Source organism: Lissotriton vulgaris, chromosome 2_2 (genome assembly GCF_964263255.1).
Source record: "Lissotriton vulgaris chromosome 2_2, aLisVul1.2, whole genome shotgun sequence".
In the NCBI taxonomy this organism is placed as follows: domain Eukaryota; kingdom Metazoa; phylum Chordata; class Amphibia; order Caudata; family Salamandridae; genus Lissotriton; species Lissotriton vulgaris.
Window position 1 is genome coordinate 186,665,320 of NC_141688.1, and position 25,539 is coordinate 186,690,858.

General features: G+C 44.0%; 1 protein-coding gene across 1 annotated transcript in view; it reads right to left on the reverse strand.

Moving 5' to 3' along the window:
- Positions 1–291: 291 nt before the first annotated feature.
- Positions 292–25,539, reverse strand: part of NELL1 (neural EGFL like 1) — a 3,816,074-nt gene continuing 3,790,826 nt past the window's right edge. Inside the window, exon 19 of the mRNA XM_086959505.1 lies at positions 292–2,894. Within this exon, the coding sequence (XP_086815631.1) occupies positions 2,844–2,894 (51 nt within the window). The 3' untranslated portion in view covers positions 292–2,843. The remainder of the gene's footprint in view (positions 2,895–25,539) is intronic.

Genomic DNA, 25,539 nt, shown 5'->3' on the forward strand with positions numbered 1-25,539 from the left:
TGTGCAGGGCTAGGTTGATGTAGTTTACCATGACTGTCAAACTACAAAGGTCTTCATGTTTGATTCATACCATAACATCACTTTTGTATTGTTTTTTGCTCTAAGATTGTCTTTGGGTTTTGTAAATCGTTGTTACTATTTTATGAAAAAATATATCATAAATGACTCTTAACTTTCAGAAAATATGACAATGTTATTCATGCACTGCTAATGCCAGACATTCTTCCTCTGATTAGCATGAAATATGAAATCACTTTATGAAAGAAAAGAGCACACAGAGACGTTAGTTAGAGGTTGTTTATTTCCCAGGAGGCATACACTGGCCTTTGTATATTTCCCAAGTGTTATCCATTACTTTATGGAGTGGAAACCAAAGCTACAAAGAATCATTATTCATAATTTTTTTTATAAATGTACTGGTTTATTTAGATGATTATGTTTACAATCTTATGAGCGATAGGGTAACAAGATCGTTCTTATACACTATGCTTCAAACAGGTGTGAGTTGTTAATCATAGAAATAGTGACTGCATTGTTTAACATATTTCCTGCTACACCTTTCAGTAGCATTAGCATCATAATATCAGCATGGCATACAAAAACATAGCAATTAGTGTTTGCTTTAATTTATTAGTTCCACTTCTTCGAATGTTACAGTCTTTGCTCTAGAAAACGAGAAAAATAATTATTGTAATGACAGTTTTTGTTCTTGTAACAGAACACCTAATGACTACCTTTCTCATCTTCTAGCACTTATGAATGCAAGTAGAATTGGCAAGTATTATTAAATATTTTCTATTGTGAACAACCAGATAAGCATAAATAAACTGTTTCTATACTTCCTGTTGCAATGACCTTTGTTTGCAGTATTATTAATTGTACAAGGAGAAGTGTTTTATCTTTTTCCTGTAAGCCAGTTTCCTCTCAGATGCATAGATTGACACATTACTTGTATTGTAATGCAATCTGGAGATGTATTGACCATTGTCTTACAAAGTGCATTGTGTTTATTTCATTTTTCACCTGTGGTTACAATAAGACCAAATTCTATTTTGCACAGATGAAACACTGTAATAGTGAAAGAAAAAGTATGTACTGTTGATGTTGGCAAAGAAAAGTAATATTGGAATTCATCTGTTCTGAAGCATGCTAGGATACAAAAAATACATACATTGGTACTATTATGGGTGACTGCAGCAGCCCCATATTCTTTTCATTATAATTTATGGGTCATTTATTTCTGTAATACAGTGCTCTTAAATAAATAACAGTTTCCTATTTCAAAGTGAGCAATATAGCTCAAGGTCAGGTACACTTAGCTCCTAATCCAGTGCATTTATGCTTGAAAATAAGTCGCAAAACAGCTTTTGATAAAATTGTCTTTTTGAACAATGCTACAGTGTAAGAAAGAGAGTCTTATATAGCAAAACATATTGTATATGGATCCAAGTATCTATCTCAATATGAAGAATACCCATATGCACTGAAGATAGCTTTTGCAGCAATGGCTAAAACAGAAGGTCCAATGTAAAATGAAACAGAAAAGTAGAAGGTGATATGCGTTTGAATAAGAAAAAAATATATATTAGTTTTGGATGTACAAGACACTTATATGGCATTCTCATCAAACCCGTCCATTGTATTGGTGAGGTTCTATGTATTCACATATGATTGCTCAGTTTCCAGTATGAACAGCATCATTGTCAAGATTCCACAATCTTCACTTTTTGAAATTTAAATCAAAATACCACAACACTTATAATAAAAGAATACAAGACATATTAAAATTCTAATATTGTTGGAGATACAAAAGTCCAGCCTTGCCTAATTATAATGTGTGCATGTACTTTGGAGCAACTGAAATTCAACTACTACAAATGGCTTTAAATTTTAAAGCTTTCTTCATGATTGTCTACTGAAACAATCTATGGATAGCAGTTAGCTTAAAAACAATTTAACAAATGAAAATATAAATATCATGCTTTTTAGGTGTATAGGGTTCGTTTGTGCAACAAGGGGCCATGCAGCTCATCAATTATCCATGAAAAATAATATATATTGCTTATTTAAACTGTTTGTGCGACATTGTTCCTAATAGTGAAACCGTGGTAGGTGGACTCAATATTATAACAGCAACAGTTTTAGGGGTATATCAAATTTATCAACATGGTACATTAATCTCTGCTGTAAGTAGATTTATGTTTATGTAGTATATGTCACAGTAAATGATCAGATTTATCACTTCTTTTAGATATTTAGAAAAAATTCACACACCTTTCAGGTACATTTTTCATTATGTCTACTAAATGTAAAGCACTGTACTACACTCTGTACAAGGCAATAGCATGTTGTAATCCTTTAAAACAATGCAATGTAAATACTATCCAAATTGACTGTACATACATACATATTTTCATAAATACATCGGAAGTTTACATGATAAAGAAAATGTCAAAAACAATGAGATAAAGTAATAAGTGGTACTTACTGATTATTTTCTATCTGTTGACAATAAATAGGCAAATCAAACAAAAACACATAACCAATTATAATGAAATTAGTTAATTTTCTATATACTGATGTAAGAAGAGAAGTGTGTGGTTTACAACACAGAGGTTTCATAAACAATAGCCGTGCTTGCTCTTCATTGTAAGTCACTCGCACAAGGATTGCAAACATGGGAATAGTGTCAGGTCCAAAGTTCAACTCCAAAATGTCTTCCACTGATTGAAGACTTTTGTAATTGTTTATTGTATAAAACTTCAGCTAGTATACGCAAACAATTCGATTTTGATGGTAGCTGCAACGCTTTCCCTGAACCAGGAGTGTCAGTATTTGCTATTTTAGTTATTCTGAAGACATTCTAAATCCACTGAGCAGCAAATGCTTCCATTCTGTATGGGATAGGAAAGAAAAAAGGAAATTTAAAGTTATGAACATAAAATGAGTTATACAATGATAGTGCGTCTTGATTTGAAGGTTTGGAAACAAGCTCTACTCTACTCAAAAACAAACTAAATTGTGGTATTTTAATTTTTTCATAATGCCTCATAATGAACTAATATAGTGATGTAAAAGCACAGTACTTCATTTAAAAAAAAAACCTAGATCTCCACAATTTAGACTAAGAAGCATTTTTTCCAATTTGGAGCTGCTGTCATCTTCTTGTTAACATCCGTAATGTGTTCCCTTCCTCAAAGGCTAGTTATAATGGCACACCTAGATATATAAAACCATTTATTTCAGCACATTTTCTTCCCACTAGGTACTTCTGAAAGGAGATAATGCTGATGATTGTTTCAGTGTTATATTAGCCAATTTAGATGCATACTTATGCCTCATTTTCCTACTCAAATAGAGGAGTAATTGTTTTATGCTATGATGATTCTTGTTCTGTAGATTGTGCTTTGTAGTTTAGTGAAGTTTCACTAAACTAACTATCCAACAGTGAGCTATTTACTATAATAATTAATTTTGTTAGATTTGGCCAAGTTCAATAGGGTATCCACTACTTTCTAATTTTTTCCAACAGAAAACCAGACTAGACAAATTTAGTTTTTGTCTAACTCTTGTGAGTTTCCGAGGATGTTTTACCCACTAGGCCTTGAAATTCCTATTCTCCTTTACAATTTAATATGGCTATCAGGTGGGTGAGGCAATTTAACTCAAAATATTTGCTTTTATTTCTTTTGCTCCTTTTGGGATACATCCTCTTCTGTCTCCTTATCAAATATTGTACTGTATCTTTTATGGTTTGTTTTTAAACGAAATAAAGATTTAATGATATGACCTTATTAAGTTGAAGGTATTGTCATTGCAATGGACAGCATTAATATTTAAAAAGAGAGGGACACATAGGACTTATATATACTAGAACTCTTTCCATTTTTCATTCTGACTTAGGTTTTGGTAGTACAAAAGTATTGAACAGTGTGTAAATGATGTTTCGTTTTAGTTGAATTAAGGTGATAATTCAATACCAAAAATGAATATAACAATACAGCTTAAGCAATAAAATTGAATACATAAATACATTTGAAATTGTCTGTTTACATGTAGCAGAGAATATGTTTAAAATAATGAATACCTCGTTGCATTTTTATTTTCTGTGAAGGTGTGAATAAATATTCTCTTTCGGGTCACTATACATCTTAATGAATTGCAAATGTTATGTTTCTGACTTGTTGATCCAGTTGGATGAGTAATACAAGTTGATTAAAAGGTGTGCTAATGACAGAGAAAGCTACTTGGCAGAATACATTCTAACATATTCCTTAACATGGAATTTCTATTCATGACAGCAACCATTCAACAGAGAGAAAATAAACAAAGTGTATAAAATTAATTAGTATGATCCTTTCATGTGACATTTCAGGGGTTTACCTACATTCTGAGATGCCCTTAGGAACATGTTTAACTTTCTGGTGAAGCTGTCTTCATATTTCTTGTATCCATTACACAATTATAATCTTTACTTAAAGACATTGATGTTATTTCTAATTTATGTGGAGAGGGCCACCCTCTAAAAATCCTTCCACAAAGCCTTTTGCAAACTTACAAGGCATAGAAAGAACACATTCATCGTTCGCTATAGTATTCTCCTGAGTTAAAATATCGTTGGCACAGAATGAAACTATGGATCCTGATCCATCACAATACCCTTGGTAGCAGTATTAAAAACCATCCACACTTTGACTTTAATGAAATCATATTGTTGACTAGATGTCCATTTATGTTGCTGCTGCTCCCTGATGACTACTTAGACTTGCAAAAGACAGCAGACCATCCCTGCTTCTACTTCTGGCAGTCTTTATTTGGCTTCCCTTAATGGGCTCAGACATTGAATTTAATATTGTACAAATATCTACAAGTTCCTTACTAATGCAGTTTTTCTCATTTGCTTTTAATTTGTATTTTATTGTTAAAATATGCATGATGTACACCAACCCAAAACTAGAGTTGCAATTATTGAGATAATTGCTCCTATTGCTCTTACACGTTTGTAGGTTTCGCCTGTACAGTGCTTGGCGCTGTGTTTGTGAAATCTCCTGTATTTAATATATCTTAAAATGGGGCTCTTATCGATTCCCATAGCCAAATTACTGTGTTCATTTGCTTTTGTGCTGAACTATTTTTTTTGTTAGCTTCCCTTGGCTGCGCGCATTTGCAATACTTCTAGTAAAGCTGTGCACACTGTTTAAGCCCCATTCACTGTTAGGATAAAGAACTCTTCCCTAGGACAGCTGCTAACAGTATTCCGGAATACTTGCCTTTTATTACTTAGTTGTGTAAAGCAGATGCTTTAGCCTTAGAACATTTGTGGCATTTCCTATTCATGCCGCAGTACCTTTCTTTGCATTTTGTTGGCATTATCAGATTTACCTTTTTCAACTTAACTATTTGGTCATTATGATAACATTCTAAATGTTGTAATAAACATTGCATGTTAAAAATAAAGTTAACATACAAGAGCTTAGCTACATTATACGACTCAATAGGCAGTCAGTTAAAAGGGACTTGATTTGAATGGTGCAGCAGGTGCAGTGGAACTGGGCCCAAAAGGTGCCAGAACTCATCTTAACACCTAATATTTCTATATTTTACTACTTTACAGGCAGTCACAAGTGCAGTTTTCTAGCAAGCGCTTGGATCACATTTACAATAGTGCAGCAGGAGCAGTGGCACCTTGACTAAACGCTCCCGGCACCCCTGAAAACACCTAATATTGCCATATTTTACTACTAAATACGCAGTTCCAGTTAGCTTGCAGTTGAAAGGTGCTCGATTTAAATAGTTCAGCAGGTGCAGTGGCACTGGGTCCACAAGTTGTCAGAACTCCTTTAAACACCTTATATTGCTATATTTTACTATACAGGCAGATACAATTGCAGGTGTCTTGCAGTTGAAAGGGGCTTGATTTAAATACTGCAGCAGGTGCAGTGGAGCTGTGGGCCAAAGGCTTTAGCTACCCTACCAAACCCAGTTATTAATACATTTTACTACTAAACAAGACAGTCAGAAGTGAAGTTATCTAGCAGACATCAGGGTTATGATTTCAATGGTGCTGCACGTGCAGTGACACAAGGACCAAAAGCTCTAGGTACCCCAATAAACCCCTACAATTGCTATATTTCACAACTAAACAGGCAGTCACAAGCGCAGTTACCTTGCAGACAACAGGGGCATGATTTGATTGATGCAGCAAGTGCAGTGGCACCAGGCTCAAAAGTTGTGAGAACTCCTATAAAACACCTAACATTTCTATATTTTACTACTATACAGGCAGCCACAATTACCTTACAGTTAAAAGGGGATTGATTTAAATTGTGCAACAAGTGCAGTGGGGCCGGGACCAAAGGTTGTCATAACTCTACTAAATACCAAATATTGCTATATTTTACTACTAAACATGCAGTTACCTTGTAGACAGATTTCAATAGTACAGCAGGTACCAAAATCTCCAGGCACCTTACTAAACACCGATTATTGCAAAATTTTACAACTAAACAGGCAGTCACAAGTGCAGTTATCTTTCAGGCACTAGGGTCATGATTCTAATGGTGCAGCAGGTGCAGTTGCACCGGGACAAACAGTTGTCAGAACTCCTCTTAAGGCCTACTATTTCTGTATTTTACAACTACACAGGCATCATAAGTGTAGTTATCTAGTAGGCAACATGGCCATGATTTGAATGGTGCAGCAGGTGTGGTACCAAAAGCACTAGGCACCCCACTAAGCACCTAATATTGCTATATTTTGCTACTAAACAGGCAGTTACCTTGTAGACAACAGGGCCATGATTTGAATGGTGCAGTAGGTACAGTGGTACTGGGCCAGAAAGTTGCCAGAACTCTAAACACCTAATATTGGTATATTTTACTACTATAGAGGAACACACAATTGCAGTTATCTTGCAGTTAAAAATGGCTAAATTTGAATAGTGCAGCAGGTGCAGTAGCACCGGGTCCAGAAGTTGTCAGAACTCCTCTAATCCCCTATATTTAACTACTAAATAAGCAGTCACAAGTGCAGTCACCTTGCAGGCACTAGGGTCATGATTTCAGTGGTGCAGCAAGTGCTTTGGCACGGGGCCCAAAGCCCTAGGAACTCCTCTAAACACCAAATATTGCAATATTGTACTACTAAACAGGCAGTCACAAGTGCAGGTATCTAGCAGGCACTAGGTCCATGATTTCAATGGTGCTGCAGGTGATGTGGCACTGGGGCCAGAAGTAGCACCAGGACCAAAAGCTCTTGGCACCCCACTAAACACCTAATATTTCTATATTTTACTACTAAACGTGCATTTACCTTGCAAACAACAGGGTCATGATTTGACTAGTGCAGCAGGTGCAGTGGCAGCGGGCAAAAAAATTTGTCTGAACTCCTCTAAATACCTATTATTGCTATATTTTACAACTAAATAAGCAGTCACAAGTGCAGTTATCTTGCAGGCAGTAGGGTCATGATTTTAGTGGTGCAGCAGGTGCAGTGAAACTGGCGCCCACATTTCTAGGAACCCCTCTGAAAACCACATAGTGCAATATTTTAAAACTGAACAGGCAGTCACAAGTGCAGTTAACTTTTAGGCAATAGGGTCATGATTTGAATGGTGCAGCAGGTGCAACGGCACCGGCCCAAAAGCTTTTAGAACTCCTCTAAACACATATTAATGCTATAACATCAATTAACTCTATTCTTTCTCTCTTTTAATTAATTTTTCAAAATGTAGCTATTACTTACCTACACTATACCACTAGTAACAGCACAATATATTGCCTTTTTTTAAATAAACTTTAACTGGTTCCGTGTGTTGGATGGCCGGGAGCCATAAGTATAGGGTGGGGGCTTCCCAAAAGGGGCAGGCAAATGCCTCCCACCCCTTTCAAAAAATTTGCCACAGTCTTTCTCCCCCCACCCCCCCCCAACCCCCCGGAAGGTAGATGAGGGCAAGAGTCTCAGAGCTACTGCCAGGAGGGCAGAAAACCCACTAGTCACCAAGGATTATGTTGATTTTTGTATACATAAGGGTGGGGGTTGCAGAGAATGCTGAGACATGCTAATACCACCACCCCTAAAAGGTATCTCTGTCCCCCCCCACCCCCGAAAGGCAGATCGGGAAAATACCCCTTATCTGCCCACCGGGGGGATAGATAGCCCACTATGTTTATGGGCATGTCAGGGAGAAGCCCCAGGGGCAAGGGTCACTCCCCTTTTTAGGCACACATTTTGGCTGTTTCAGTGATATTTTTAAGCTCATCTGCCCCCAAGCTGGGTAGAAAACCACTAGAAACCAGGGAGAGCTTGTGTGCATGTGAACTGGAGTTTGGCCGAAGGTCTGCGTGCACTAAACTTTGGCATTTTGCTGGCAGTGTGTGTGGACCTGCGCTTGGCTAATGGTGTGTGTTGACTGTGTGTGGACTTGTGCTTGATGACGGTGTGTGTAGATTGGCGCTGTCCAGGTGGTGTTCATGGAGTGGTGCTTGGCTGGCGATGTACATGGACTGTTGCTTGGCTGACTGTGTGCAATGATGGTGCTTGACTGCAGCTCCGAAATAGCAGTAGTGGGCACTGAGCATTTCCCCGGTGTGCCAGAGGGGTGGGTGCCATTTTTCTGGCCTTGAGGGGTGGTTTTGTCTCTGGGGGCTGGTTTTGCAGCAGCAGTGCTGCAATATCAACCCCGGTAACACAAGTGGAAGCAGTGCTTCTTACTACCATGCCATCCCACCCAGGGCTGAGTGAGCAGCAATCTTCCACAGCTGTTTCCTGTTTCCAATCCAGCCCTGCTTGGCTGTAGGTGTGCAGGGATGGTATTTGGCTAGCGGAGTGCGTGGGTGGCGCTTGGCTGGTGGTGTGCATGGATAGTGCTTGGCTGACTTTGAGCATGGATGGCATTTTGCTGGCGGTGTATGTGGATGGCGCTTCGCTAGCAGTGTACGTGTAAGTCGCTTGGATGGTGGTGCTCCATGGATGGTGCTAGGCTGACGGTGTGTGTGGATTGTGCTTGGCAGTGTGCTTAGATGGTTGTGTGTATGGTGGTGTGTGTGTACTAACTCTTGGCTCTTGGTGTGGCTTGCATGGTTCCCCAGTATTTTCCTTACATTACTGTGTGGGTAAGTTGTAGGATCACTACACTGGCACATATTTCCTACCACCCACCATTCCCGGTGGTCTCCTGAGAAAAATGATACTTCATAAGTAGCGTCAGCCTAAAAAAAAAATAAACAAACTGCGCTTTTGGACCTGCTTTGGGCCTCCCTCAATCTCTACAAGTGTAGGGCCTTTCCATTTCATAGGCACTTGGCCCATCCACACGAGTAATGTATCATTTTTATTGGGTGACTGAGTGAAATGGTGGGTGGTAGGAAATGTGTACCTTGCAGTGATCCCATACCTTTCGCACACAGATATAAGAGTAAAATGTGAATTTTTAGCAAATGTTGAGGTTTGCAGCGTATTCTGGGAAGGAAAATGTTAGGGGATCAATGCAAGCCACAACTCCAACAGATATCTAGTTTTCAGAAATGTCTCATTTTTTTAGGTTTTCCTAGATATCTGCAAGCCCAGGACCAAAAACACATGCTAGTATGGTACTCACAGTTTCAGAGATGTGAAAATACCTACTGCTTCTAAACTCAATGTTTTGTTTCCATTTTGGAAATACCTAGGTGTCATTCATACCTATTTTTCACTCTTTATATTTTACCAAATGAATTGCTCCATACCTAGTACACAATGTAAAACCATTGCAAGGCACAGCTCAGTTATTGGCTGTGGGTACCATGGGTTCTTGGTGAACCCACAAGTCCTATATATCACCACAAGGGGCCACAGGACAAAACAGTATGGGGCATATTAACAATGGGCTTTATCTCCGCTTTTTTGGCTTTAAAAGCCAAAGAAGCTGAGATAAAAATATCGCCCTATCAACAACGGAGTGTTAGCATGCAAAATCGCATGCTAGCACCCTTTTTCACTACGCTTCCCTTTGCATCTCTAATGAGATGCAAAGTGGGCGTTCCAGAGCAAAATAATAGGAGAAATGTCGCTAAGCGACATTTCTCCTATTATCAAGCTTCACGCTAACCCTGTTAGAGAAAAAAAAAGCAGCGCTAACAACGGTTAACGCTGCTTTTTTACGTCTGCTAATTTTCAGACTGAGCCATGTAATCCAATCGGTGGTGGATTACATGGCTAAATCCACCATGGGCTATCAACAAGGATATCCCTATCCTTGTATTTTATCGCTGCATTACCAGCGATAACATCCCAAAATGCCGCCATCGCTGGATTTTTTTATCGTCTAGGCGGTTAGCGTTGTTAATAACGCAATAACCAGGCGATATTATCCAGCTATAGCGGGCGTTAAAATAATTAACGCTAAGCGCCCTTAGCGTTAATTTTCCCTGTTCCTTGTTAAGATGCCCCCATATTCCTTTCGAAAATCTGCCATAGTTAGAAGAAGTTACAAGTGAAAACGTTGGCACAAATGGCTGTTTTTCAACTCGATTTGAATATTTTTTTTGTTCCAACAGTAGCTTTCTATAGGAATACCTTGAAGGATCTAGACAGATTACCCCTTACTCAATTTAGAATTGTATCTACTTTTCTGAAACATTCATTTTTCTGTGATCCATTATTGATTTCACATATATTTCTACCACTACCTGGAAGGAGGTCGAAAGCAGACACAAAAGTAAAAATAGGCTGTGTCCAATAATATGCCAAAACTGGGTAAAAAATGTTGATTTTTCCCACAAACGTCTGCCTATTCCTGAAATCTGGGAAGATGATGATTTCAGCACCTCAAACTCTTTGTTGAAACCATTTGTTGGGCAAAAACTGACGTTTTCTGCAGCACTTTTTCCTTAAATAAAAAAAAAATGCTTAAATCAAACTTAAAAAAAATACAAATGCTGCTGTATTTTGGCTAATTTCTGGGTCCTCTCCAGAGGAATCCACAAACCCTTTAAAATCCTCAGGCTGCTGGAAGAAAAGGATGCAAATTTGTGTGGTACCTAATGTGGACATAAAGTTAGAGGGGCCTAAGCCTTTACTACCCCAAATAGCCAAAAGAAGGCTTAGGGACGGGGTGGGGGAAAGGCCTTGCTGTGAAAGGGTTAACAGACTTTCTGTAACTTATATTTTATAACTACTAAGGAAGTTACAATTTGCAACAGAAAGAAGTTTAGTATTATTCAAATAGGCGAAACCAAATGCATTTACAAATGAATCTAAAGCTGTACAACGTCAATAACATTTGACAGAGAGTACATTGAAGAGAGGATTTTGACGCTGATTTGTCAAAGTAGTGCATCAAGCAAATAAATAATATATCTATTTAGGTATATCTATAGCACATTGCATGCATGTATTTGTTTACTCATTTTCCAGAGGTCTAGTGGAGAATTTGGTGAAGTTAATTATCACTTGTTTTTCTGGATTAGGCAGGGTGTGATGAATGAACATAGTGGAAAGGGTTTTATATTTGCTTCAAGAATTATAGGGCCTCATTTTTGAAAAGTGACGCATCGCTGCGTGAAAACAGCGATGCATGGGGGCGTGGCCTAGCCAGCGGACATGGCGGTCGTCTAGAGCCAGAGCTCCGACCAGCCAAACACCATCCTGTTGCGTGCATCCTGCCCTGGTCACAAACTTCGTCTCCCGACGGCTGGGTCTGACCCCTTAAATCGGGTCCCCCTGTTGCTGCTGCCGGAGCCGCCCGTGCGGTGTCATCGGACGGCGCAGTGCCCCGGGGAGAGGTGGCGATCTGGACAGCGTGGTGAGGCCCGAGAAGCCGGGGCCTCGATTGCTGCGGTAGCCCGCTGAGTGGGCGGGGCGGTGTGCGGAGATCCTGAGCGCCGGCTCCGAGTGCATCCGGAGTGTTGGCGCGGCAGTGTCGAGGCGGCCCCCGGACTTGAGAGGGCCGGCCCCAGAGGGACAACGCTGCGAGTGGTGGCTGCGGGGCTGACCTGGCAGATCCCGAGGGCCGGGAGGATTGAGGGTGCGGCCGCCATCTTGCCAGCGGGAGATCGGGCTGCCGGCCCTGGAGAGCGGCGCTTCCTTGGGGACCCCCTACCAGGGATCAGCTGTAAGGCTGCAACAAGCAAAGGTCAGAGGGGGACTCCGGGGGTGGACAGGTGGAGGAGGTGTGGTGCTGCTCGGCGGATCGGGGGTCGCATCGGGCCCCGGGGCCCACATCTGCCTGTCTCCCTGCACGGTGGGTTCCCGCGTCACTGGGAGGTGGACGGGGCCGGTGCTCACGGACAGCTGCAGTGGACTTTGAGTGCCCAGATAGTGGGACCACCAGTGTGACCAGAGTCCCCACGGCGCATCGGGGGTCGACTCGGGCCGGACATTTGTGGAGTCCTTGGCATGGAGGGGGGGGCCCCGCTCTCCCCCCTTCCCCCTCCGCGTTCTCCTGCCGCAATTGGGCTCTGACTGGGGGCAAGGCAGTTGCCGCCTGACCATAGGGTGGGAATCCTGACCTACAGCGGAGGGGTGTGGGCTGTGGACGGCCGAGTGGGGCCCATACAACGGTCCACCATGACCCGGGGTGGCAGTGGAAGCCAGGGCAAACAGGGCCCGATCGACAAGTTCACCGAGGCTGCGAGTGCCAAGGGGCCGCAGCCACCGGCGCCTGACAATGTGGCTCTCTTGGCCGCAATCACGCAGTCCAGCGATGCCCTAGATGCCAAGATTGGGGCGGTTGGCGCAGACGTTATGCTCCTACGACAAGACCTGCGCAACGCTGTGGAGCGCATAACTGGAGCGGAGACGCGCATCTCGGCCGTGGAGGACGACATGACCACCCTAAAGAAGAGGGTCGTGGCACTTGAGCGGACACAACAGGGCCTAGTGGCGAGAGCGGAGGAGGCGGAGGGACGTGCCAGGCGCAGTAACCTTCGCTTCCTGGGCTTTCCAGAAGACTGCGAGAAGGGTAACGCCGAGCGCTTTCTGACACAGTGGCTGGAAGGGTGGATGCCGGCCGATTCCCTCTCTCGTTGCTTCGTGGTGGAGCGGGCTCATCGAGCGTTGACGCAGAAGCCCCCGGTGGGGGAACGCCCTCGCCCCATGATCGCCAAATTGCTCAACTATGCCGACAGAGACGCTATCCTGAAACAGGCGAGGGCGAAGGGTCAGCTTGTGTATGAGAACTCACCTATCCTTATCTTCCCGGACTACACGAGATTGGTGCAACAGCAGAGACAGTCCTTCACAGCGGCCAAGGCCCGCCTTCGGGGCCTGAAGCTGCCGTATGCCCTTCTGTACCCGGCGCAACTGCGAGTTGTCTTCCAGTCCCGTACCCTTTTCTTTGATACCCCGGAGGCCGTTTTCCAATGGACAGATGAGACGGTCAAGGTGCGCGTCAATACTGCCAGGGGTGGTGAATCGGATTCCTCGACTGGGGGGCCCTCCGACAGGGGTCCGGACAGTCAGCAGAGGCGCCGGGTCAGGTCCCGTTCACACCGCAGCTCGAAGTCACGGTCCAGCACGCGCAATGATGAGGCCACGCAGAATGCTTCCGGGGATGTGCCCTGACTGTTGGGAGACATGGACTCTCGCTCTCTTGATTGCTTGTTCCCCTTTTTGTTGACCAGGGTGTATTAGCTTGGCTGGGAGCCACGCTTACTCAGAGTTGGGAAGGGGCCACTGCCTAGTTTGACATGGGCTGTGCTGTGGGGATCCATTGGAAGGGGTGCTCCCTGGCTCCCCGTTGGGGCCGGGACCACTCCCTGACCGCGACAGGTGCTTCCATGTTTGAGAGGTGCGGGGTGGGGGTGGAGGGGGGTTTGTTGGGGTGTGAGTTTGACTTGGTTCTGGGGTGGGGTCTGGGGGGGTGTGCTGCGTCCGATCCGTTGTGAGCATTGCTGCTGGTGCCTGCGTTATGGCTTGTATGATTTCTATTCCGAAACACCAATGTCGTCTGATGCTGGGGGCCCTCGGGTAGGTCCGGGTGGGACTAGAATACTGAGCTGGAATGTGAGAGGAATGCTAGATAAGGTGAAGAGAGGGGCAGTGTTCGCGTGGGCCAAAGGCAGGGGAACCGACATCTTGCTCCTTCAAGAAACCCATTTATTAGGCACAAAGGCGTTATGCCTCCAGCGCAATGGCTTTACACAGACATATCATGCAGGTTTCGCGAGAGGGTCCCGGGGGGTGGCCATACTGATTCATCGGAGGGTTCCATTTACACATAGGCGCACGTGGCAGGACGCGCAGGGCAGGTATATCTTTGTGCAGGGCGAGATAGGTGGTGAGATGATTGTTCTTGGTAGTGTATATGCTCCGCCCCCGCTGCAATGGGCCCTAGTGGAGAAGTTGATGTCCCTCTGGGTCGATATGCCGACAGCATTGTCAATTGTTGGGGGGGACTGGAATGATGTCATGGATGTCTCCTGCGACAGATGGCGGGGTGCTGCAGGCGGGGTGGTGGGAGGGGAGGGGCAAGCATCGCGTCTGCGGGCACTGGTCACGGGGCTGGACTGTATTGACTCCTGGAAGTACAAGCGCGGGGCGCGTAGGGTCTTTACTTACTTCTCTTCCGCGCGCGACTCGTTCTCGCGCTTGGACTACATTTTTCTCCCGCGAGCGATGGCAGGTAGGCTCATGTCCGCTGACATTTTGCCACGGGCACTATCTGACCAATCTCCGATTTCTGTGTTGGTTGACACTGGGCATCCTAGACAGCCGTTCAGATGGCGCCTGTCGCCCTGGCAGTTAACTCAGCCTTCGTACCGCGCCCCTATTACCCGTGAAATAGCTCACTTTCTGTCCGCCAACGTCGACTCGGTGGCATCCTCTGCGACCTTGTGGGAGGCCATGAAACCCACTTTGAGGGGGATTGATATCTCTTGGTGCTCAGCGGCGCGGAGGGAAAAGCGTAAGGACCTGGTGCGGCGGGAAGCGGAATTGGAGGACCTGGAGCGTAGGAGTCGGGAGGACGATGGCGAGCTGCTCAGGCGAAGACTATTACTGGCACAACAGCAATATACCTCGATCTTATTAGATGAGGCCCGCCAGGCTTGGCTGGCCACTCAGAGCCGCATTTATCAATGGGGCGATAAGTTGTGCAAAATGCTACATCACCTGTGTCAGGGCATTAGACATGCACAGCCTCTGCCTCAGATTGTCACCCCTGATGGGGAGCCACTGTTGGAGCCTGGAGCGATTACGGGCAGCTTCGCCTCCTATTACGAGTCCCTCTATGCGCACCGGGAGTGCCTGGCGGCTGACATGGTGCAGCGATTTATTGATGACCTTCCGCCACGGGCCGTGTCGGATGAGGTCCGCGACCTGCTGGACCGGCCTCTGACGGACGACGAACTGTCCACTGCCCTGGGCGAGTTGAATCCGGGCAGGGCGCCGGGCCCGAACGGGTTCCCCTGCGAATTCTTTAGGCACTTTGCGACCCAGTTGACGCCCCACTTTCGGCCGGTTATTGAGGAGGCCCGGGAGAGAGGCCTGCTGCCTCCTGACTGGCGACATGCAGAGGTGGTAGTCTTTTTGAAACCAGGACGCCCCCCGGAGAAACACGAGTCCTACAGGCCTATCTCCCTTCTCAATACAGAGGCCAAGATATTGGCGAAGGCCTTCGCCAACAGGCTCAAACCGCACATTACGGACTTGGTACACCCGGACCAGGCCGGCTTCATGCCCCAGCGGGCCACTAGGCATAACATTAGGCGAGCCCAGGTGGCGATCTCGGCCTGGCGGGGATTGGAAGAGAGAGTAGCGCTACTGCTGGCTGACATGGGTAGGGCGTTTGACTCTCTGAGCTGGACGTACCTGTCTTCTCTCCTGGGTCGACTGAATCTGGGTCCCCGTTTCCTGGCCTATATACGCCTCCTCTATACTGACCTGACGGCGGCTGTCCGCGTCGGCGGGGGTGTCTCCTGCTCATTCCGTATCCAGAGGGGAACGAGACAGGGGTGCCCCCTCTCCCCATACCTTTTTGCGCTTGCAATGGAGCCCCTGGCGGCGTGGGTGCGGATCGACGCCCAGGTGAGGGGCTTCCAGTGGTCACCGGGGGTGGCGGATAGAATAGCCCTATACGCCGACGACGTGCTATTTTTTCTTTCCGACTTGGATCGCTCTGGGCCTCGTATCTTGCGGATCCTACAAATTTTTGGAGAAACCTCGGGGCTCTATATGAACCCCGGGAAGTCCACACTCTGGACTCTAGGGGGTCCGCATCCTCTGGGTGAGTGGGCCGATGGGCTGCAGGTGATGGCTGAAGGGGTGAAGTATCTCGGGGTATACCTCACGGAGGATGCCGCGGTGGCCCTGGAGCGCAACATCGCCCCGGTTTGGGATCGTACGCGAGAGGATATCAAGGTGTGGGCCAGAATGCCGCTGTCCATTCAGGGTAGATCTGCCATCTTTAAGATGGTCGCGCTCCCACGTCTACTGTACCAACTGCAGAACCACCCGGCGTTGGTCCCGCACACTTGGTTTCGACGCCTGAATGCGGCCTTAAGCAGCTTCTTGTGGGAAGGAGGCACGGCACGAGTTGCGCTGCGGACGTGCTTCCGCTCCACCTACACAGGGGGTCTTGCCACATCTGACTTATTATCATATTATCAAGCATCGCACCTCCTTGTACTCAACGACTGGTGGTACGCGGACAGGGGGGATCCTGCATACGCGGTGGAGCGATACCTTATGGGCTCTGCCTCCCTACATACGTTGTTGTACTCGGCGCCCCTCCGGGGATCGTTGCCGTCCGTCACGCGCGTGGTTTTCCAGATCTGGCGGCAGGCCCTGCGCAGGGTGGGGTGGTGGAATGTCCTGACCCTGGAGACTCCGCTGTGGGAGAATGGTAGATTGCCGCAACTGGCGGCCCTGGTGGGCTTTAGGCAATGGGGCATGATAGGTATTTCCACACTTGGAGACGTTATGTCTGGGGGAACGCTCAAATCTTTTGCTATGCTGCGGGAGGAGTTTGACATGCCACATACCCAATTCTATAGGTACCTTCAGTTCCGGCATGCTCTTGCCCCGTACATCCGTGACGTGGAAGACCTGCCGGAGTTCAGTCCCATTGAGGCCAAGGTCTTTATGGGGGAATTGCCGGACAAAAAGATCTCCCGTATCTACCAGACGCTGGTGCACCATAGCGCGTCAGATCTTGCCCACCTTAGGTCCCAATGGGAGCGGGATGTTGGGGAGCTTGACGAGGAAGACTGGGTTGAGGCCCTGGAGGGGCCCAGGAGTGCGGCCGTCTCCACGCGCTTGCGACTGATACAGTTCAGATACCTCCACCGTACATATAACACTAGACAGCGCATGTGGAGGGCGGGATTGATTGCATCCCCGACATGTCTTAGATGCAACTCTGAGGTGGGCACGCTACTGCATACTGTGTGGGGCTGTGGGGCTCTTCAGAGGTTTTGGGACAGAGTGTTCCGGTGTTTGAGTGAGGTGCTCGCCTGGGAGTTGCAGAGGGACCCCAAACTGGCTCTCCTTCATGTTCTGGCTGGAATTGGGGGCAATAGATATAAGCGTCACTTACTGCTTCTGGGTCTGACTCTGGCCAAAATGGACATAGCGAGATCCTGGACGGCACCTCGTGCCCCCACCGTCACGGCCTGGCGCAATGGTATGGATTATTGTATGGGTCTGGAGCAGCCTGTCTATGTCGCACGGGGATGCCCTCTCAAGCACTATAAAATTTGGAAGAGGTGGGTGGACTACCGGGGCCTGGAACTGGACCCACCCGCAGAGGAGGAGGCCCTACAGTACGATTGATGGCCCTACGGCCTTTGTTCTGGCTTAAAATATGCAGCGTTTGGCATGGCACGGACGGAGTAGGCAGCAGCACGCTTGGGAGGGGGGGGGAGTTGAGGGTGGGTGGATAGGGGCAGAGGGGTTTACTAATAGACATTTCTTTGTTTACAATTACCTTCTGACGTATCGCCTAAGAAAATGTTTGCATGATGTGCTATTGATCATTTGCCCTAGTAATTGTCTCTGGTGTTCAGAGCATTATGCGCTATATTTTTGTCATGCTACTAATAAAATCTGTTTTAAAAAAAAAAAACAGTGATGCGTCACTTTTCACAGCGCACTCCTTGCGACATTCCTGATGCGTCATATTTAATGTATGACGCATCATGTCGCAAGGAGTTACAGATACGTCTGTATTTCTGACATACCTCTAAGCGCAAAAGTGACGCATTGCTGGAGTGTGTCACAAAAGTCACGCAACTCCAGCAATGCGTCCTTTCACATGGGGAAAGCCCCATGTGTAAGGGCTTGCGTCAGTCTTATGCCTGCTGTGAGGCAGGCGCAAGATTATGATGCAACAGCGTCCTAAAAGTGACGCAGTGAAATCTCATAGATTTCACTGCGTCACTATTACGAGGATTTTTGCGAGGGAACGCCCCCTCTGCATACATTATACCTGACGCAGGTATAATGTGGCGCAGGGGTTTAAAAAGTGACACATATGCCTAGATGCGTCACTTTTTAAACAGGGCGCATTTTTTACACCGCTGGTGCGTCACAAAAAGTGACGCACCGGCGGCGTAAAACTGACACAAGGCCTTCATAAATAAGGCCCATAGTCTTTAGGTGATTTCAAGATGGCATCCCTCAGGGACCTGGTGTGCCTGTTTCAGGGCAAGCTGTTGAGAGAGAAGGATCCTGTTTTGACCAAGTTGCAGAATCATACCGGAGGTGACGTCGTGGTGAAAGATTTTGGTGATGTGCTGAAAAATACTTGGGATGCCGCTTGAGGCTGAGACAGAGGATGGAGCCCTCACCACCACTGCACGTGTTTTTGAGGCACAGACAACCTAAGACCGCGGATGATTGTTGTCTCTGGCAAGCACCCCTGACATGGCCATTGATTCAATGTAGGATTGTGATGGCGGACGATGGGCCTGGCTCTTTGAGACTCCAGGCTCCTTGGAACTCTAGAGGGGCCTGACGCTGAAGGTGGCATCACTTGGGTAGGCACAGCATGAGGTCTTGTGCCTTCTGGCCCACCTGAAAAGAGAGACTAGCAGTGCACTGGACTGGGGGTGAAAACCCCCACAAACTAGCGAAGGATAGCCATAGAATTTCCCTGTGTCTTCCCTCAGGGTGGAACAGTGCAATAGCGGTGTTCACACTGGGGGCCAAGGGCTGCAGACTCTCACACTGGATAGGCCACACTTCCACTACATTTGAGTAGAGCGAGATCGTGCACCAGCTTTACTCAGCCCAACCATTATACTGCTGTAGGTCTAGATATATGGATGCCTCCTAAAGAAGTAAATCACAGAGATCTGAGAACATTCTTGGCACCTTCAGCTCCTCAAGCAACCTCCCCGGGCTTGACTGGAACCCCCACCCCCCAGCTATACAAATTTGGCGCTAACCAGAGCAGATCTTTTGAACAGCCTAGCAGGATGATGGAGAAATCTGAAAAGCGAAAAGTAAAGGTCTTTCATTACGCCTTTAGGCGCCGTAAGAGTATCCAGTTACATGTTTCACAATCCGACCATTTTTGGCTCAGGTTGGAAAACATCTGGACAAGACAGGGGAGTAGGTGTGTGTTAAAAAGAAGGATACTCTATTTCTTGTAGATTAAGTATCTTTAATGAGACACAGCATCAACGTCCAGTCAGTTTCCAGGCAAACACAAACTGCTCTGCCTGAGGCTTATATTCTAAGTGACATCATGTGGTTCCTTAAAGAAGACAGACATCAGATACAGACATCAGATTATAACACATCCCCTCCCCAATAAACCAAAGGAAACAGCGCAACAAGAAACTTGAAATAGAGTGACCAAAAGAAAGAAAAGAAAAGGTCAAAATAGATACAGTAAAATACCATAACAAGAATCTAAAAAAACAGTCGTTTAAGACATAATATAATCTTTAAATTTCAAGGGCAAGTGACGTTGTCTACTGGAAAAGTGGTTAGAACTGGGATCAGAAGTTGTAAAATCGGTACAAGAAGTTCCAGCCAATTGGTCATTAGAGAATGACCCAACATCATCAACATCGGATTGGTGTCAGTACAACGCGGATTTTTACATCGTATTCCGTTACAACGGAATTTTTACAACGCAGGATCCATTACATCGGATGCCATTACAACGCATGGCATTACATAGCAGATGGTATTACAACGCATGGCATTACATCGTAAGTATAGGTAAGTATACCTTTTTAAAAAAAATGTTATTAAGTTAATTTAATTAATTTAATTTTATTAATTTAATTAAAATACATTTTAAAATAGCCATTAATTTAATTTAATAAAATAATATCTAATTAATAAATGTAATTTTAATAAAAAATGGAAATAATTTAATTTAATGAAAAAAATAAAATTAACTTAATGTACATATTTTTATAATTGAAATTAAATTAAATTAATTGAAAAAATTTATTTAATTTAATTAATTTAATTTAAAAATGTAATTAATGTAATAAAATTAATTTAATTCATTAAATATATTTTAATTAATTTAAAAATGGTAAATATAATTTAATTAACCCAAAACACAAACCTACCCATGAACCCTAAAAACACCCCTGTACCCCAAAACCCAAACCCTGCCCTAAAACCTAAAAACACCCCTGTACCCCAAAACCCAAACCCTGCCCTAAAACCTAAAAACACCCCTGTACCCCAAAACCCAAACCCTGCCCTAAAACCTAAATACACCCCTGTACCCCAAAACCCAAACCTTGCCCTAAAACCTAAAAACACCCCTGTACCCCAAAACCCAAACCTTGCCCTAAAACCTAAACACACCCCTGTACCCCAAAACCCAAACCCTGCCCTAAAACCTAAAAACACCCCTGTACCCCAAAACCCAAACCTTGCCCTAAAACCTAAAAACACCCCTGTACCCCAAAACCCAAACCCTGCCCTAAAACCTAAATACACCCCTGTACCCCAAAACCCAAACCTTGCCCTAAAACCTAAAAACACCCCTGTACCCCAAAACCCAAACCCTGCCCTAAAACCTAAAAACACCCCTGTACCCCAAAACCCAAACCCTGCCCTAAAACCTAAAAACACCCATGTACCCCAAAACCCAAACCCTGCCCTAAAACCTAAAAACACCCCTGTACCCCAAAACCCAAACCCTGCCCTAAAACCTAAAAATACCCAAACACCCCAAAACATATACCTCAGTACCCCAAAACATATACTCCTATACTCATACTTATTTAAAAAAATTACTTAAATTAATAAATTTAATTTATAATATTTAAAAACATAAATAAATATTTGTATTTATTTTTATTTATAATTAATAATAATTAAATCAATTATATAATATTAAATAAAATTAAAAATATATATATACTTACCAATACTAACGATGTAATGGTATGCGTTGTAATACCATCTGCTATGTAATGCCATGCGTTGTAATGGCATCCGATTTAATGGATCCTGCGTTGTAATAGCTGCGTTGTAACAGCATTACGACGTAAAAGTTGCGTTGTAAGTGATACACACCTCAACATCACCGCGAGAAGAACTCTGAGAATTAGAATAATTAGAACCATTCTTCAAACATTTAACTAACCTAGACATGCTCCAAACACTACCATTGCTACCCTTCACAACATTTTTCTTAATGGAGACAATAGTAAAAGGACCTGTTATATCCTGTTATTATTAAGTGCCTATATTATTTATGCTTGTACCTCTTTAACTGCATGAGCCATGCTGTGTTTCCTTTTAACTCTGCATTCTTAACAGAGCTTTGCTCATACAGCATTCTCCACTGTTAGTCAGTTGTAACCTGTGTCCTGCTGTGTCAGGACTGGATGCTGTGCTGCTCAATAAATCATCTTAACTACAACTGCTTCCTTGGATCTTTACAAAATTGGCGACGAGGACAACCTTACTCCAGCCATCTACAGCACAGGAGCGGAGTTTGAACCCATTTTTGGATATATTTACTTATTTTTACAAAATTCTACTGATCTGCCTGCTTTGAAAATACCCAAGACATCCTGCACTACCTACTGGCTTCTACCAACGTCTCTACCAACGTTTCCCTGCAATTTGGATGTTTTTGTGGCATTTATTTTCCTTTTCTGACCTTTAAATGTCTTTTGGCATCTTTCAAGCTGGTACTTTATAGCGCGATCGCTTCACGAGCGTTTCTGCTGCCTTGACAACGCGACTTCTTCACGAGTGTTCCTGCTGCCTTGACAACATTCACTCGTCATTGCCTCATTCCTTGACAACGCTTTGGTTGCCAGCGCATACGTCATCGCCTTGGTTAATTAGCGATGACGCTTTGAACATCGTCGGAGTCATTTCAGCTTTCTACGCGCTCCTTAGCAACCAGCTACAATTGGGCCGTAACTTCCAGCAACGCCTCCGCGTCATCACCCTGCGTTACCAGCCACGCTATCATTGGTCTGGATCTGCTAACAACGTCTTCGCGTCATCACGCACGCATTGTTTGGACGTCTACACGCACGCTACATCACGTGCCTCCATTTTGTTTCTTGGTTGCCTAGCAACTTCACACGGCGATCAACTTTCACGAAGGAACCTTTTCCAGTCATCGTTTTGCTTCGTTTCTTTTTGATTTTATCTAGTTTTTAGCCCTTTTTACTAGCGTTTCTCTTAATTACAGTTCGCACTGTTTATTTACCTCGCCAAGCGCTCCACAACCATTATTAAAACCACAGCTTCGCCTCTTCTCCACTGACAAGCTACTGACCACGCTGACTTCAATTGGCATAAGTACTGTTACATTTTACCTTTTACCTTTTCTGCATATTTACATTTTGTGTTTTTTTTTTTGTATTTTATCATTTTATTCGTTTGTTCAATTTATTATTCTATTTTACTATTAACAACATGCAGTTTGATCCTCCTGCAAAATTTTTACAAGTCAAGGGCGATCCACCGTTGCCTTGGTCAAGGTGGAAAGAGGAGTTTTTCAATTATATGAAAGCTATTGATGGAGAGCGTATGGGTTCAGAAAGAAAAAAAAGTATTTTGTTACATTGTTTAGGCTCTGAGGGTCAGGAAATCTTTAGGACCTTGCCTCCATTTGCTGCGCCTAGTGGTAGTGGTGACTCTGTGAATGTTTACACTGAAGCTCTTGGTAGGTTGGAAAAACGCTTTAAGCCTACCGCTAACATTGCGTTGAATCGTTTTAAATTTTATACTAGAGCACAAAAACAAGAGGAATCCTTTGATGATTTTCTTACTTCTCTAAGAGCATTAACCTTACATTGCAATTTTGGTGCCATGGCAGATGAAATGATTCGCGATCAGATCATTGTCCATGTCAAAAACAAAAAAATTCAAGATAAGCTTTGGTGTATAGGTGATCCTAATCTGGAAGAAACTATAGCTATTGCTAAGTCTACAGAAATGTCAGAGAAATGGATGAATATTGTTGTGAAACAAACATCTAATTCTCACTCTGTTAAATCCAACACTGAAGAAGAAGTGTGTATTGTTAAATCCAAAGTTGATGAAAAAAATGTTGTTCCTTTCCAATCTAAATTTAAAAATACTGTGGGTATTGGTAATAGAAGATTTGATTCTAATAGTTCATCACTTTTATGCTACAGATGTGGGAGTAAATCACATATAGCCTCTTTTCAGGGCTGTCCTGCCATAAACAGAACTTGTAATATTTGTAACAAGGTAGGACATTTCAGCAACGTATGTAGAGAAAGGAGGTACAATTCTCAACCTCGTTCTGGACGATCTGTCACTCCCTCTTCCTCAAAGGTATCTTCTGTTGGGGTGGTTGAAGTACAACATGAAGTTGAACGTGGCTATGTTGTTTCTATTCTTGGATCAACCACTAAGAAATCTCCCAAATGTACTTTTCATGTCTCAGGTATTGCTATTGAACTTATGGTAGATTCAGGATCTCCATGGACAATTATTACCAAAGAATATTTTAACGAAAAGTTAACAAGTGTTTGCAATATTTCTGATTTACAACCTTCAGACATTTTAGCTGAAAGTTTCAATGGAAATACTATCGATATTGAAGGTTTCTTTGATGTTCTTTTATGTTTCAGAGGTAGATCAGCTCAAATCAAGCTTTATATAGCTATCAAAGGAGTCAATGTTCTGGGTTGGCATGATCAATGGGAACTTGGCATCACGTTGAATCCACGTGCCAAGGATCCCATCTCTCTTTGTAGTGAACAAGATATGATCAACTCTGTTTCTGATGTTAATGGAAAGGATGATGTAATTATTTCATGGTCTGAAAAGTTCAATAAAGTTTTCTGTGACCGTTTAGGAAGATTGGAAAATTTTGCACACAAAATTGTTCTCAAGGAGGGTGCTGTCCCAGTCAAACAAAAGCTTAGGGGAGTTCCTTTAAATGTTAGGGATGAGCTAAAAGAAATGTTGGATGACCTACTCAAGGACAGTATTATAGAGCCCATTGAATCTTCAGAGTGGGTTTCGCCCATCGTTTTGGTGCGCAAACCTGACCAGAAATTGAGGGTCTGCATTGATTTGAGGGCTTTAAACTCTAATATTGTTATAGACTGTCATCCACTCCCCAATATTAATGAGCTGGTTTCCTTGTTTGATGGTGCGCAGATCTTTTCCACCTTGGACCTTAGATCTGCGTATCATCAAATTGAGCTTACTGAAGATTCCAAGAAATATACAGCCTTCATTACCCCTATGGGACTATTTCAATATAGAAGGATGCCGTTTGGATTAGCATCCGCTGCCTCCGTTTTCCAACGTATTATGTTTCAAATCTTTAGGGACCTTGATAAATTCGTAAAATGCTTTCAGGATGACATCTTAATTTTCTCAAAAAATGAGGCCGAACATAGTTCACATTTGAGTATTGTATGCAAAAGATTAGAAAAATCTGGCCTTACCCTCAAAGCACACAAGTGCAAACTTTTTAGGAAGTCGGTGGAATACTTAGGTCACACCTTGTCGGGGGAAGGTCTTGTTCCTAAAAAATCTAATGTTGAGGCCATCCTCTGTGCTCCAGCCCCAAAGAATAAGGAACAACTTCTCTCTTTCTCCGGGATGTGTGAATACTATAGTAAATTTGTTGTGAATTTTGCCACCAAGATGGAACCTTTAAGAAAACTGTTAAGACAGTGCAACGATTTTGTATGGGAAACTGAACAGGAAAAAGCTTTTACAGATATCAAACATGATATTGTTAATTCCCCGACTTTGAAACCATTTAGAATTGGGAAAAAATGCATCATCACCACTGATGCAAGTTTGTACGGTCTTGGGTGTGTGCTATCTCAAACTGATGATGTTGCAGAATGGAACGTAGCTTTCTCCTCCAGAACTTTGAGTGAAACTGAACGCAGATATGCGGTTATTGAACGTGAGTTGCTTGCTTGTGTGTGGGCCATTGAACACTATAGGATTTACATTTGGGGCAGTGAGTTTATTCTAAGAACGGACCACAAACCTTTGGTGCATATCCTATCAGCCGGGGGTGGTTGGAATTCGACAGCTAGGATTGCACGTCTTTCATCCAAGCTACAGGAGTACAATTTTAAGGTTGAATATATTCCAGGGAAGAAAAATGTCACT